This window comes from Pleurodeles waltl, chromosome 9, assembly GCF_031143425.1.
Source record: "Pleurodeles waltl isolate 20211129_DDA chromosome 9, aPleWal1.hap1.20221129, whole genome shotgun sequence".
NCBI lineage: Eukaryota > Metazoa > Chordata > Amphibia > Caudata > Salamandridae > Pleurodeles > Pleurodeles waltl.
The window spans coordinates 424,826,552-424,840,436 of NC_090448.1; the positions used below are offsets into that span (position 1 = coordinate 424,826,552).

The 13,885-nt window shown below is 42.8% G+C and overlaps 1 protein-coding gene across 2 annotated transcripts in view; it reads left to right on the forward strand.

The window, feature by feature from the left end:
- The window catches only part of AKT2 (AKT serine/threonine kinase 2), a 524,320-nt gene that overhangs the window by 481,179 nt on the left and 29,256 nt on the right, over window positions 1-13,885 (forward strand). For both annotated transcript variants that reach the window (XM_069207237.1, XM_069207238.1), the window contains 2 exons: window positions 8,184-8,398; window positions 9,338-9,425. In XM_069207237.1, the coding sequence (XP_069063338.1) occupies window positions 8,184-8,398; window positions 9,338-9,425 (303 nt within the window). The remainder of the gene's footprint in view (window positions 1-8,183; window positions 8,399-9,337; window positions 9,426-13,885) is intronic.

Here is a 13,885-nt window from a genome sequence, read left to right on the forward strand (position 1 = left end):
TTTTTTTTTTTTTTTCTTCAAAGAAGGGTTAAAAAGATTAATTCCACTTAGTGTGCACGGTACCTACTTGGGATGTCAGTATGTTTTAACCAGACAGGTGAGTCCATCCTTTGAACTGTAAACTAATGTCTCTGCAGACATTACCATGGAAAGTAGCATGTATTGTTTCAGTTCAATTGCACCCTTGTGTAGAGTAAGCAAACTGTCACATTAGAAGAACCATTCAGTCAAATGCACAAAGCCAGAATAATCTTGCTTGAACACTCACATTTTCTTCCAAAGGTTCTCGACCATTTTATCTGCATTAAATCATTTAACGACCAACATTCCTTGTAGATCCAACTAGCATAGCTGAAAAGACCCTTTAATTGAGATGCCTGATGAGCACTTATGTTCTACTTACAAAACCAACTATTTACTTACAAAGGTATCATAGCTGTCTTCAGTGTGAACCATTCAGAACTGTTATGCATGCAGTTCCAGACAACTAGTGGACATTCCCTAAGCTCTTCCCACTTACAGAAAAGAGGTTTAACACAGCCTTCATTGGCAGTGTCTTGCTCATGAATATTTGGGAAGCTGCATCTTGGTCATATGCACACGTTTACAAAGCATTATTGCCTCGGCATTCAAGTAAATAAATTAAGTTCAGGTGAGCCAAACACTTCCAAAAACATTATTTACTAAAGCTACACTGCATTTTGTCCAACTCCACTTCAAGGGAAAGGGACACTGCTGTTATATCTATGCAAAACATGCGATCTACAACAGTGGTTCTTAACCTTTTGACATTTGTGGACTTCCACTTGATCATTATTGTGGCTTCAGCATTTTTTATGACTGAACCGCAAAACAATGCACTAAAAATACAAAAACATGAATTCATCAAACAAATACACAAATGGTGAAATATGTTATTTAATTAACAAACAAAATTCAAACAAAATATAATTTTAGTGGGATGTTTGGAGCCTTTTTAAGTTCAGTTGAGGTCACTTGTCTGTGCTATAATATGTTTGCTGCACTTGTACTGTTTCCATGAATTAATCTAAGGATACCAACATAATTTTTAGCCTCCAATTTCAATTTCTTCTTATTTACTTTTTTAAATTTTTACATTTTTCCTCTTTATTTATATACACTTTATTAATATATTTAATTTTCTAAACAGTCACAGACCCCGTGAGTAGGCTTTGCAGACCCCATTAGACCCTAGACCACAAATTAAGAACCACTGATCTACAACACATACTTCAAATGGAATGTTACCTGTAACTTGTCATATTGTAGATTCACGTGCAACATAAACCTCCTTTAAGAAATAGACAGCAGTACGGTTGCTAATTTCCTACACTTCTATGTATTTAGATATATTCATAAGCAGACTCCTATTTTGATGGGGAAATACTGCAGTAATCTAAATTGGAGCTCTAGGCTTAGACAGTGTGGCTTTTAGCTGCATGATCTAGTCATTCCTGAAACTTAATTCTTGAAATTGAAGACTAACCTTTCTAAAGCACTTGATGTCAGCTCCAAAGCAGGTGATTGAAACCTGACCAGCTGGTAAGAGTGAGTTACAGGGAGATGGCAGTTTCCTTATGTCAGTTTCCGCTGCTCTATCCAGGTTTCTCAGTCATCCTAGCAGCTTGGGTATGCAAAGTTTGCTGTGCACAAGGCAAGGAGCCTTTCTATTATGTGGACTACCATTGAAACTGTTCTCATATAATCAACACTATATTTAGTTCTTCAGATTCTTAGATAAGATTGAGACTACGAAAAAAAACTAGCAAAAACATACTGAGGGTTGTTGCCTGATAAAACATGAAACCATGGCTATAAGGAATAGCCTTTGTGAGTAAAGAAAATAAATGTTCGATGGCATTGGTAGCTGAAGATACACATGCTGTGCATAACCTCGCCATCTAGTGTTGGGTTCTGAGTAGTACAACTCGTTTTTCTTCGAAGAAGCTTTTTGAGTCACGGGATCGAGTGACTCCTCCTCTTGTCAATGGGCATCGAGTCCCTGGTTAGATTGTTTCTCTCCGCCGTCGGGTTCGGACATGTGTTCCTCTCGCTCTGAGTTCTCGGCTTGATACAGTCCAAAATTGTATTCTTTCTGTCTTTCTATCATTGTCGGTATTGTTTTGATTGCGTACCCTTCCATACTTTCTCTTTTGATTCCATTTTACACCCGGAATCGGATTTCCACCCTCTCTGGCCCTATTTGGGTTCACCTCTTCCACTTGGCATCCAACTATGCAGCCCTAATGGAACGAACTCCATTTTGGTGTTGCCCTGTATGCCACTTAAAATTTCCACGCACTGACCATCACCAGGTGTGTGTAATTTGTGTCTTCCCCCACACCCCACCCCGTCCACAATGAGCAGACTTGCGAAGCGTGCCGTTCCTTTCGATCAAAAAATACACTTAGAGATCAAAGAGCTTGTCGGAGGGAAATGGAAGGTCTCAAACTCCAGTTGAAACACCGCACATCTTGGGCATCAAGAAGAGTTGGAGGAGGTTTTCTCCATTCAAGACTCGAAATATGATGTACAATCAGACATCAAGAGTCAACCGTTGCAGTTGCTGCAAACCATGAGTAAAAAGACCCCTTCACCATCGACCAAATCAACATCAAAAGAGGTCATCGGTCCGTCACTGCCATGGTCAGGGCCTATAAACTCATTCTGATGCCCCTCCTTCTGGCTTGACACCGAAAAAAGCCAAGAGAAATCTTCAGTAGTGACCTCCATCACCTCTACTTCGAAGATAAATCGTGCTTCGGTGCCGACTGCTTTGGTACCAACCACTTTGGCATAGAAAAAGAAAAAAAAACATCCATCCACTGTTTCAGCATAGAAAATATCCCAGACACAAAAGACTTCAGAACTGAAATTCTTAAAAAATAAAAATAAAAAAAAGACTTTAAGTGATCCCAAAGAGTTGCTAACTACCACCCCTTCGAGGGTAGAGTCAATTTTGGAAGTTTTAAATGCTCGTCAGTGCCATCTTCAAATTCTAAAGAGAACAGAGTGGATTATAACATCACCTTCTCCCCCTTTAAAGAGGAAACTGACTTTCAAAGAGGCTCCTGATTCCTCTCTGCCTCCAAAAAAAACTACGAAAGAAAAGACAAATTTTCTTACTCAACCCTCTCCACCTACTTTTCCACAACATGCTCCTCCACCACCATCTCCCCCCTCCTTTGGGGTTCACAGCACACAATTCACCACCCGGTGGGGCTCATGATTTGGGGGATACTTTACATGATCCAGACCCATTAGATGCATAGGATCCAGATCCCATTACACCTAATGATCCCGATCTTTATCCAGCTAGACCTTTACCACCTGAGGATTCGACCTCATACCAACAGGTTATAGCTAGGGTAGCAGCATATAACGATGTACATATGTACATAGATCCAAAAGAAGAGGATTTTTTATTTGACACTCTTGGCGCAACACATAAGGAGAGTCAATTCCTTCCAGTGCTTCCAGGCATGCTCAGTCATGCAGACAAAATATTTAAAGAGCCTGTTAGATCAAGGGTTATGACTCCCTGAGTGGATAAAAAATACAAAGCTGCACAGACCGACCCTTTATTTATAAAAGCACAAATCCCTCCAGACTCTATTGTTGTCTCCACTGCTCGCAAAAGGGCTAATAGCTAATCAACAGGAGAGCAACCTCCTCCTGATACAGAAAGCAAAAAATGAAATGTGGCAGGCAAAAGAGTGGCAGTTCAAACAGCCAATCGCTGACGGATTGCAAATGCAAAGGGTTTGTGATACCAGTATGATAGAGCTCACTGGGATGTCATGGAGAAGCTTTTACAAAACCTCCCGGAGATACATAGTAAAAGGGGGGTAGAAATTGTAACTGAGGGACAAACAATTTCGAACAATTCCATTAGATGTGCGCTCAGTGCTGCTGATAAAGCAGCATGCAGTGTTAACACTAGCGTCATCATTAGGCAACGTATCTGGCTCAGACTTTAAACCAGAGGTACAACAGGCAGTTAAGAGCATTTATTTGGGTCACAAGTGGATCCCACACTTGAAAAAAACCACAAAAAAAACAATCAAACTGCCAAAGCTATAGGAGCGCTCAAAGCCAGCACACACAGGGGTACTTTTCACAGCACAGGAACTGCAAGGAGCTTTCAGTCATCATTTCAGGAACAGTCTTCCTAGTCAAACAAAGCCCACCTCTCAGTACACCAGAGGTTATTTTAGAGGTTCCAATAGAGGCAACAGTAACAAGGGAAGAGGAAGAGCCATCTACATCTAGAAGGCTCCTCATCCACAACTAAGCAATAACTTCCACCAAAACCTACCAACTCACATCACTCCTGTAGGGGGGAGGTTACAACATTTTTACCCACAATTGTCTAAACCTACCAAGGATCAATGGGTACTTCAAATTATCCAAAATGGTCACTGTCTGGAGCTCACTTCCACAACACCAAATATACCCCCTTATACTCACACTCTCACAAGATCATCACACTCTCCGCAAAGAGGAAGTACATTCTCTTCTTCTCAAAGGGGCTATAGAACCAGTACCATTACAATACCAGGGAAGAGGAGACTTCTCCCAGTATTTCCTAATCCCCAAAAAGATGGGTCTCTCAGACTAATATTAGATCTCAGACCCTTAAACCACTACATCCTATTAGAACACTTCCATGGTCACTCTTCAGGATGTTATTCCCCTTCTACAACAAGGCAACTTCATGACAGCGTTAGACCTAAAGGACGCTTATTTTTACATTCCCATTCATCCAGCACATTACAAATACCTAAGATTCGTAGTTGCAGGAAAACATTACCAATTCAAGGTATTACTGTTCAAAGTCACAACCGCTCCCAGAGTATTTACAAAATGCCTTACGGTAGTCGCAGCACATCTCAGAAGACAACAAATTCATGTCTTCCCTTATTCAAAGCCAATTCATTCACACAGTGTCAAAGCCACACTCAACTCATAATTAATCTCCTACTCTCGCTGGGATTCACCATAAATTACCTCAAATTTCATCTGCACCCTCTCAGGATATAGCCCTATCTAGGAGTAACCCTCAACACACAATTAGAACTTCTGTTTTCCAGCTCAGCCAGAGTTCACGCTTTTCAAACAGATTTGCTACATTAACAGAGAACCAAGCATACATAGTAAGAACTGTTATGAAACTGTTAGGGATGATGGTATCTTGTATTGCCATTGTTCCTCATGTCAGGCTTCATATGCGTTCTCTTCAACAATGACTCTCTCATCAATGGTCTCAGACACAGGGTCAGATGGAAGATCTACGGTTGTTGGACTGCCATACATCTCCCTCTCTGGGTTGGTGGAATACCACAAACCTTATGCAAGGACAGCTCTTTTTAGACCCCGTACCTCAGATCACTCACAACAGATGCCTCAAACACCGGGTGGGGAGCTCATCTCCTCAACCTCACAGTTCGGGGAATATGGGACCACACAACGGTCTTTCCACATCAAGTACCTGGAACTGCAAGCAGTATTCTTAGCAATGAAAGTGTTCCTTCCACAATTGTAACACAAGATAGTGTATGTATAGGCAACATAACTGCCATGTACTCTCTTCAAAAATAGGGGGGGCACAATCTCATCAACTGTCCCATCTTGCACAAACAATATGGAAATGGGCAATTTATCACAACATTCATATAGTGGCATAGTGGCACAGTATCTCCCAGGGACAGTCACTTTGCAGACCTGCTCAGCAGGATGCAGCAACAAGTCCGTAAGTGGGAATTCTACCCACAAGTCCTTCACTATTACCTCCAAAAGTAGGGAACACATCAAATAGACCTATTTACCACATATCTAAACAGAAAATGCCAAAACTTTGCCTCCAGGTACCCACACCCTTAATCCAAAGGCAATGCTCTATGGATGAGAGGGTTGGGGATATTTGCTTACGCTTTTCCCCCCTCTCCCACTCATGCCCTTTCTAGTCCGGAAGCTCAAACAATCTTCCCTCAAGAGCATCCTGGTGGCCCCCTAAATGGGCATGCCAACCATGGTTCACAACACTTGTATAACTCTCAGTTGTTCCACATCAAAAGCTTCCCACCATACCTTCTGACAAAGACAGGGTCAAATAAGGCATCCAAATCTCTGATCCCTCAACCTAGCGATATGTCTCGAGAGGTCATAGAATTTGGTTATTTACAATTCCCACAGGAATGTATGGATATTCTTTAAAAAGCATGCAGAACCACAACTAGCCAATGTTATGCCGCAAAATGAAAAGGTTTTGTTTGCTATTGTCAAACACAAAACATTGACCCTCTCAAGCCAACAGTACAAGACATTGTATGTTATAAGCTACATTTACAAAAAGCAAATCTAGCTTATACATCATTTTTTTTTACATTTAGCAGCCATAGCTGCATATCTTGAAAGGGGACAGCATATTTCTTTGTTTAGAATTCCAGTTATCAAAGCATTTATGGAAGGACTCAAACATTCCACCAAGAATCCCTCCAGCTCCATCTTGGAATCTTAACATTTGTATTCACAAGGCTTATGGCTCCACCTTTTGAGCCACTTCACTCCTGTTCTCTGCAATTCCTCTCATGGAAAGCAGCTTTTTTTTAGTCATTATCCCTTCGACGTGTCCATGAACTCCAAGCTTTAACTTTGGAAGAATCTTTCTTTCAAATTCATAAAGAAAAGTAAGAACAAATCCAAAATTCCTTCCAAAGTAGGTTCACAATTCCATATCAGACAATAGAATTACCAGTTTTCTTTGTACAACCAGATTCTGTGGCAGAAAGAGCTCTACATACTCTTGATGTTAGAAGGGCTCTTATTTATTATATAGATAGAACAAAAGAGTTTAGGAAAACAAAACAGCTTATTGTGGCTTTCTCCTTGCCAAATAAAGGAGAGCCTATATCGAAAGCAACTATAGCTAGATGGATAGTCAAGTGTATTCAGACATGCTATAGTAAAGCCAAACAACAATTACCTGTACCACCTACGGCATACTCCTATAGGATAAAAGGTGCATCTATGGCATTTTAAGGTAACATGCCTAAGACAGATATTTGCAAAGCAGCAATGTATTCTTTGCATGCCAACAAGCAAATGTTGGACAAGCTGTACACCTTCCAGTCAATTGCAACTCCTGCACACTAGCCACCGCATTATGGAGAGGACTGCTTTACAGTCTATGCACAGCAAGTATATCTACAGCTACACATGCCATTGAACGGAAAATGTTACTTACCAGTAGACATCTGTTCGTGACTGGTAGTGCTGTAGATTCACATGCGCCCTCCATGGACGTGTGTGGACGTTGCAATTTATTAGTATGTAAATATTGTACATATGTAAATACATGGCATGGACATCTTTTCTATTCTACTCTCTATTTTGACTACTTCACTCTCCCGCCTGCGGAAAAACAATCTAACAAAAGACTCTATGCCCATGCTCAGTATTACCGAGAGGAGTCACCACTTGATCCCGAAGAAAAACAAGTTGTACTACTCCAAACACAACACTAGATGGCGAGCATATGCACAGCACTTTATGCCACGAACAGCTGTCTACTATTAAGTAATATTTTCCTCAGTGACAGCTGGGACTGGAAAGCCTGACAGAGTAAAAGATTTAACTAGATATTACCACAATATTTTGTGTAATGATGCTTGATGAATTTGACCTACTGTGGATAGATTGTTATTTTCAGAATATGCTCATGTTTATGTAATTTGTAGCTAAAATTTGATAAACATCAGTTTTAATGAAATACATATCGGATGCTCTCCATATCGTTCTGTAATGTCTGCTTCTGTGTTTCTCTTCTAGTAATATCAGGTACAACTTTAAAAAGACTGGTTCAGGGAGCTTGTTACTAATATTGATGCAAAAAAAAAATCGTTTTTTAAATAGACCATTCTAGAGAACAGCTAATTGCCAGCAGTTTGAGCTAGTTGCAAATGTGTATACATTGTAAAGATTATTTAAATGTTGCCCTCCTTTGATAAAGATTTCAACATTTTCTGAACAGTGCCCAGATTGAAGATAAACACATTTGTAAGGATCTTAAATAGTTACCATTTTGATTTTTTTTAAAAGCATGACGACCTAGAAAACGACCTACATTTCTTGGAACTAATTCTTCTGTTTTTTCATGGTAGGTGCTGGAAGACAATGATTATGGTCGTGCTGTGGACTGGTGGGGCTTAGGTGTGGTAATGTATGAAATGATGTGTGGACGTCTACCATTTTATAACCAAGATCATGAAAGGCTTTTTGAGCTCATTCTGATGGAAGAGATTCGCTTTCCTCGCACCCTGAGTCCTGAAGCAAAGTCTCTGCTGGCAGGGCTGCTGAAGAAGGACCCTAAGCTACGGTGAGCAAATCACGTATTTTCTTTGCATCTTAATAAAGCAATCCGTGTACTAAGCAGCATGACCTCCTTTGTCCGTCTGAATCCGTATAAGGCCCTCCTCATCACCCTTAACTGAAAACAGGTGCTGGAAATATTAGATAAACCTCATAATACTTTTCAGCTTGAAACGTTAGTTCTCCTTAAGCCCTTGATTGCTGAAGTGTCTAAATTTCTATGTGCCAGGCATCTCCAGTGCATGCACAAATAATATGTAAACTTCGTAGGGGCAGTTGCCTTCTCATCGGTGTCTTGTCCCATTGACATATGTATTAATAGTCATTACAGTGTTAAATTACCATATTTTTATGGACTGATATAATTTAATAATGGCTTTTCACACCTTTGGTTCTCATAATACAGTTGTTTTAGTTTCAATTGTGTAAAAATGAAAGCATGGATTGCTATAGTAGTTTAAAAAGGATTTCCCTCTGAAAGCAGATTTTGTCCTTATATCAGCTCATCCCTTTTACATATGTTGAGAAGCAGGCCTCATACTTCCCACTGATATCTCTAGGATCATTTTATCCTTTAGATTTGTTGGTTGAACTATAGCTTGTACATTAGTCAGTTTCTAAAACTTAATGAATCTGCACTTGATATATTTTTCTTTTCAACATATATCCATGGAGCAAACACTTGGCCCTTAGCTTGATGTGAAAGCAGTTTCGCAAAAACGACCTGCTTCTCTTGAAAAGTGTAAAATAAAATCTAAACTCCTGCTCTGTATTCATTTAGGTATTTCCTTCTAGGCTTTAATGTTGTCATTCTTACTGCTTTCTGTCAGTCACATTTTCATTTTCTGTATTGTAACGATCAACTGATCAGACTATAAATCTTAAAAGATGCATTCACCGTTATGAAAAAGCATACTAAAATGCTTCATCCCCTGTGCCTTTTCAGGTTAGGTGGAGGTCCCAATGATGCCAAAGAAGTCATGGCTCACAGATTCTTCACCTCCATTAATTGGCAAGATGTCAATCAGAGGAAGGTATTGTATCACTCAAAGAATTTCCTCACATTTTAATTTTTAGGAGAGCTTACATCAGATTCAAACTTCAATACGTGTTCTACTTTCTTCTCTCTTTCCTAACCATTAGCTTCACGGATTTTAGATTTTTTGTTTTTATATACATTTACCAGGGGTTAGTCAAAGGTGATTTTATTCCGGCTTTAGATCGGAAACGTAATTGACATTGTTGCCTGGGTCAGCTCTCAAAGGTATTCCAACAATCTCCATCTTTACATATAAATGTTAATATCTAATAGAGACCGCTACTTGCAGATTCCTTACCTTTGAATTCTCCCCGGGCATCATACTGGTTTTTGTGAGTAGTACATCTGCGCGCCGCTGGGTGGTGTCAATCTGCTCCTAGATCGGTGGCATCTTTGCTGGATGTGGCATTACGGTTCCTATATAGGTGCCACTCTGGCACGCTGATGCCAGTTTTTTCTTTCAACACCAGGGCTGTTATTCCCACATGCTGTGGCACAAGTGCTGCCACAGGTCCTGGAGGAGGCTCGGGCTGCGTACTCTCAGGCTATTGCAGATCAGAGATGCAGGGAAGTTCACAGTCCATTGCAGACTGGACACAACTGATTCCCTTGGCAGAGTGGTTTCAACAGTGGCCTTGAGGTGCCACACCTGGCTGCGGACATCAGGCTTTTCAGGGGATGACCAAGCTTCTGTGATGGACATTCCTTTTGATTATACTCATCTCTTCGGAGACCAGGCAGAGGGGCCTCCAACCGCCTCCATGCTCAGCCAACCACCATGCCATGGATGCTGCCCAGCCTCTGCATGGCTGAGGATGCAGAATCCACTGACCTCGTGGATCAGGTGGCTTAGCAGTCTGGACAGCCTGCTGTCCTCAAATTTCATGGCTACCAAAGGGGCCTCCAACTGTGTCCATTCCCAGCCAGCCACCGTACCGCGCATGCTGCCCAGCCTCTCCGTGGCTGAGGGCGTGGGATCCACTGACCTCGTGGATCATATGGTCAGCGGTCTCGACAGTCCTCCCCCCTCACCCCTCCCACACCCTCAGCAGCCTCTAAGCCTTCCTAGTCTGACTCTTCCCTACTGTTGGCCAATTGGCGTCAGGATTTGTCATCACCTGCTCCACTGGCAATCCATCATGTGAGACAGGTGGGTTGTGCAGATAGCCTGAAAAGGGCTTCTGCATCCCCTTTGAAACAGCCCCTCCCTCCATGCCACCACCGTACGATCAGATGACGGAGAATCACTTGTCTCTTCTCCACGAGGAAGTTACAGCTCTTTTGGCCAAGAGAGCCATAGAGAGTATTCCCGTGCCAGAAGTAGGTCGGGGTTGGTGGTTGATATTCCAGCTACTTTCTGGTTACCAAAAAGGGCAAGGGACTCCGTCCTATCCTAGATCTTCGGTTCCTCAATCTCTTCCTCCAGAAGGTAAAGTTCAAGGTGCTCACTTTGGCTCAAGTCATATCTGCCCTTGACTCAGGAGACTGGATGGTAGCATTTAAATCTTATTTTCATATCCCTTTCCTGCTTGCTCACAGATGTTACTTACGGTTCAAGGTAGGCCACTAGCTCTTTCAGTTCACTGTTCTCACCTTTGGCCTTACCAGTGCTCTTTGGGTGGTCACCAAGATGATGGTGGTGGTTGCAGCTCATCTGTGGAGGCTAGGGGTTTTAGTTGTCCCCTATCTCGACAACTGGCAGTTGAAGGTGGGCTCGTGCCAGGCTGTCGCCTCCCACCTTCGGACAATACCGACCTCCTGCATTCGCTGTGGTTCACTATAAATATACCTGAGTCACACTTGACTCCCTCTCAGTCACTTCCTTTCATCTGAGCTTTTCTTGACGCAGTGCAGTTTCAGGCTTATCCTCCGGAGCAGACTCTATCCTGGATTTCAGTGAGAATGATTCCAAGGCTACAGGGCCTCATGGTGTCCTGCATCCTCCTGGTGACACTTGCCATATGCACGCTCTGCATTTGGACCTGAAGTTCCAGTGGGCGCAGCATCCGGGAAATCTCTCAAAGGGAACTGCAAAAGATCTGCAGTGGTGGTTAACGAACTGCAGTTGGGTCCGAGGCAGATCCCTTTCCCTTCTACCAAATCTGACAGTAGTGACTGATGCCCCACTCCTGAGATGGGGTGGCAATCTGGGAGGGGTGGGGATCAGAGGCATCTGGTCACTGGCGGAATCCGGACGCCACATAAACCTGTTGGAACACCATGCGATCCGGCTAGCATTGAAACCATTTCTTTCCACTATCAAGAGAAAGATGGTGCAGGTGTTCAGCGACAACATCACCACCATGTAGTACTGCAGCAAGCAGAGCAGGGTGGGGTCATTGACCCTTTGTCAAGAGGCTCTGCACCTCTGAATGTGGCTGGAACAGCATGGTATATCCCTGGTGGCTCAACATATGGTTGGATCTCTGAACACCAGAATAGACAAACTCAGCCGAAAATGCCCAGCAGATCATGCATGACATCTCTCTCTGCAAGTGACACGGGCTCTTTTAGCAGTGGGAAGAGCCTTGGTTAGATCTGTTTGCCTCTGCAGAGAACGCACAGTTTTGTTTGTTGTAGTTTCCAAGGTGCAATCGCTTTTCATCTCTAGCGAAACTCAAGACTTCTGTACGCCTTTCCACCCATACCACATCTGCCCCGAGTTCTCAAGAAGATCAAGAACGACCGGGCTAAATTAATCCTTGTGGCTATGAACTGGGCACAGAGAGCCTTGTGTACGAGCTGCTGAGCAAGTCCATCGATCCTCCGATCAGACTGCCCCTTCAGGAGGATCTTCTGTTGCAGCAGCAGGGAAGGGTTCTGCACCCCAAACTGTACACCCTCTATCCTCTTGCGTAGAGATTGAGCGGCAACAGTTGGCAGCTTTTGACCTTTCTCCCGAAGTCAAACACAATCTTGGCAGCCAGGCGTCCTGCCACCAAAACTGTATACGTCTGTTGTTGGAAGACATTTGTATCATGGTGCAACGACAACGCTGTTGACACCCTTTCTGACTCTCTCCCTGAGTTCCTGTTGTTTATCCTATCCTTGGCCCAGCAGGGCTCTTCTGTGGGCACTCTTAAAGGTTATTTATCTGCTATTTTTGCTTTTTTGAGGTGGCCTGATCAACCTTCTTTGTTTAGGTCTCCTATTGTACATGGGTTCCTCAAATGTCTTACACATCTCTTTCCTCCATCCCCATTCATCATGCCCCAAGGGGATCTGAATTTCGTTTTGACATTTCTGATGTGCACTCCCTTCAAGCCTCTGCTCAGTTGTTCTCTCAATCTTCTCACTTTGAAAACAGCCTTCCTTGTGGCTATTAAATCTGTCCGCAGGGTGAGTGGGCTGCAGGCATTGCCATCTAAGCCACCCTACTTTTCCATCTATCCTTAGAAAGTGGTGCTTTGCACTCTGGCTTCCTTTATGCCAAAAGTGGCTACGCCCTTTCATGTAGACCACTCCATCACCTTGCCTGCTTTTTTCACATCCCCACATCCTTCTAAAGAAGAGGCGAGATTCCACCACCTGGATACAAAAAACAGGCATTGGCTTTCTACTTTGATAATACGAAAGAGTTCCGGGTGGATGGCCAGCTCTTTGTAGATTATGTGGGGGCAAAGAAAGGTTAGGCAGTGTAGAAGCAGACCATCTCCAGATTGGTCGTACTCGGCACTAAGATCTGCTGCGCACTGGCCAAAAAGTAACCCCCTAAGGGTTTGCATGCTCATTCTACCCAAGCTCAAGCTGTGACCACTGCGTTAGCATGTGGAGTTCCAGTCCTTGACATATGTCAGGCGGCAGCGTGGGCCTCCCTGCACACATTTATTAAGCACTACTGTCTGGACACTCTGGTGGTAGAGACTATATTTAGTTGCAGATTCCTTAATGAACCACCCATCCTTCTGCTCTGCGAACTGATTTCTAGGGGCAAGGACTCCCCTTAATGGGCCTTAGTTTTGACTAACCAGCAGTCAGTTTCTTTATGGCTCTGTGCTTTTGGCGTGGAAAATTGTGAAAAGAAACTGACGTCAGTGTGCTGGAGTGGCGCCTATATAGGCACCACAACATCATATCCGGCACGAATAATGCTGACGATGGTTGCTGAGTAGATTGATGCCACCTAATGGCTTGCAGGAGTACTGCTCTTGAAAATCTTCCATATCCAGTCTGACAACTGGGGAGAATTCAAAGCTAAGGAATCTACAACTAGAAATTGTCTCTACCAGGTAAGGCGTTACCGAAGGCGAGTTACTTTTTCATTAAAAGATGCTGACAGAAATGTTCAGAGCAAAGCAGGGTACTTTAGCAGATGTATATGATGTTTTCAGGAATGTCTCATGTGAATAGGGTGCAAAAAGCATGATTTGCTAAGTTTTATTGATGGCGTCTGTAGGAAGCTGGTCACTCATGTAGTGTAACGAATGTAAGGGTATGCTTTGCAGATAGTACAGG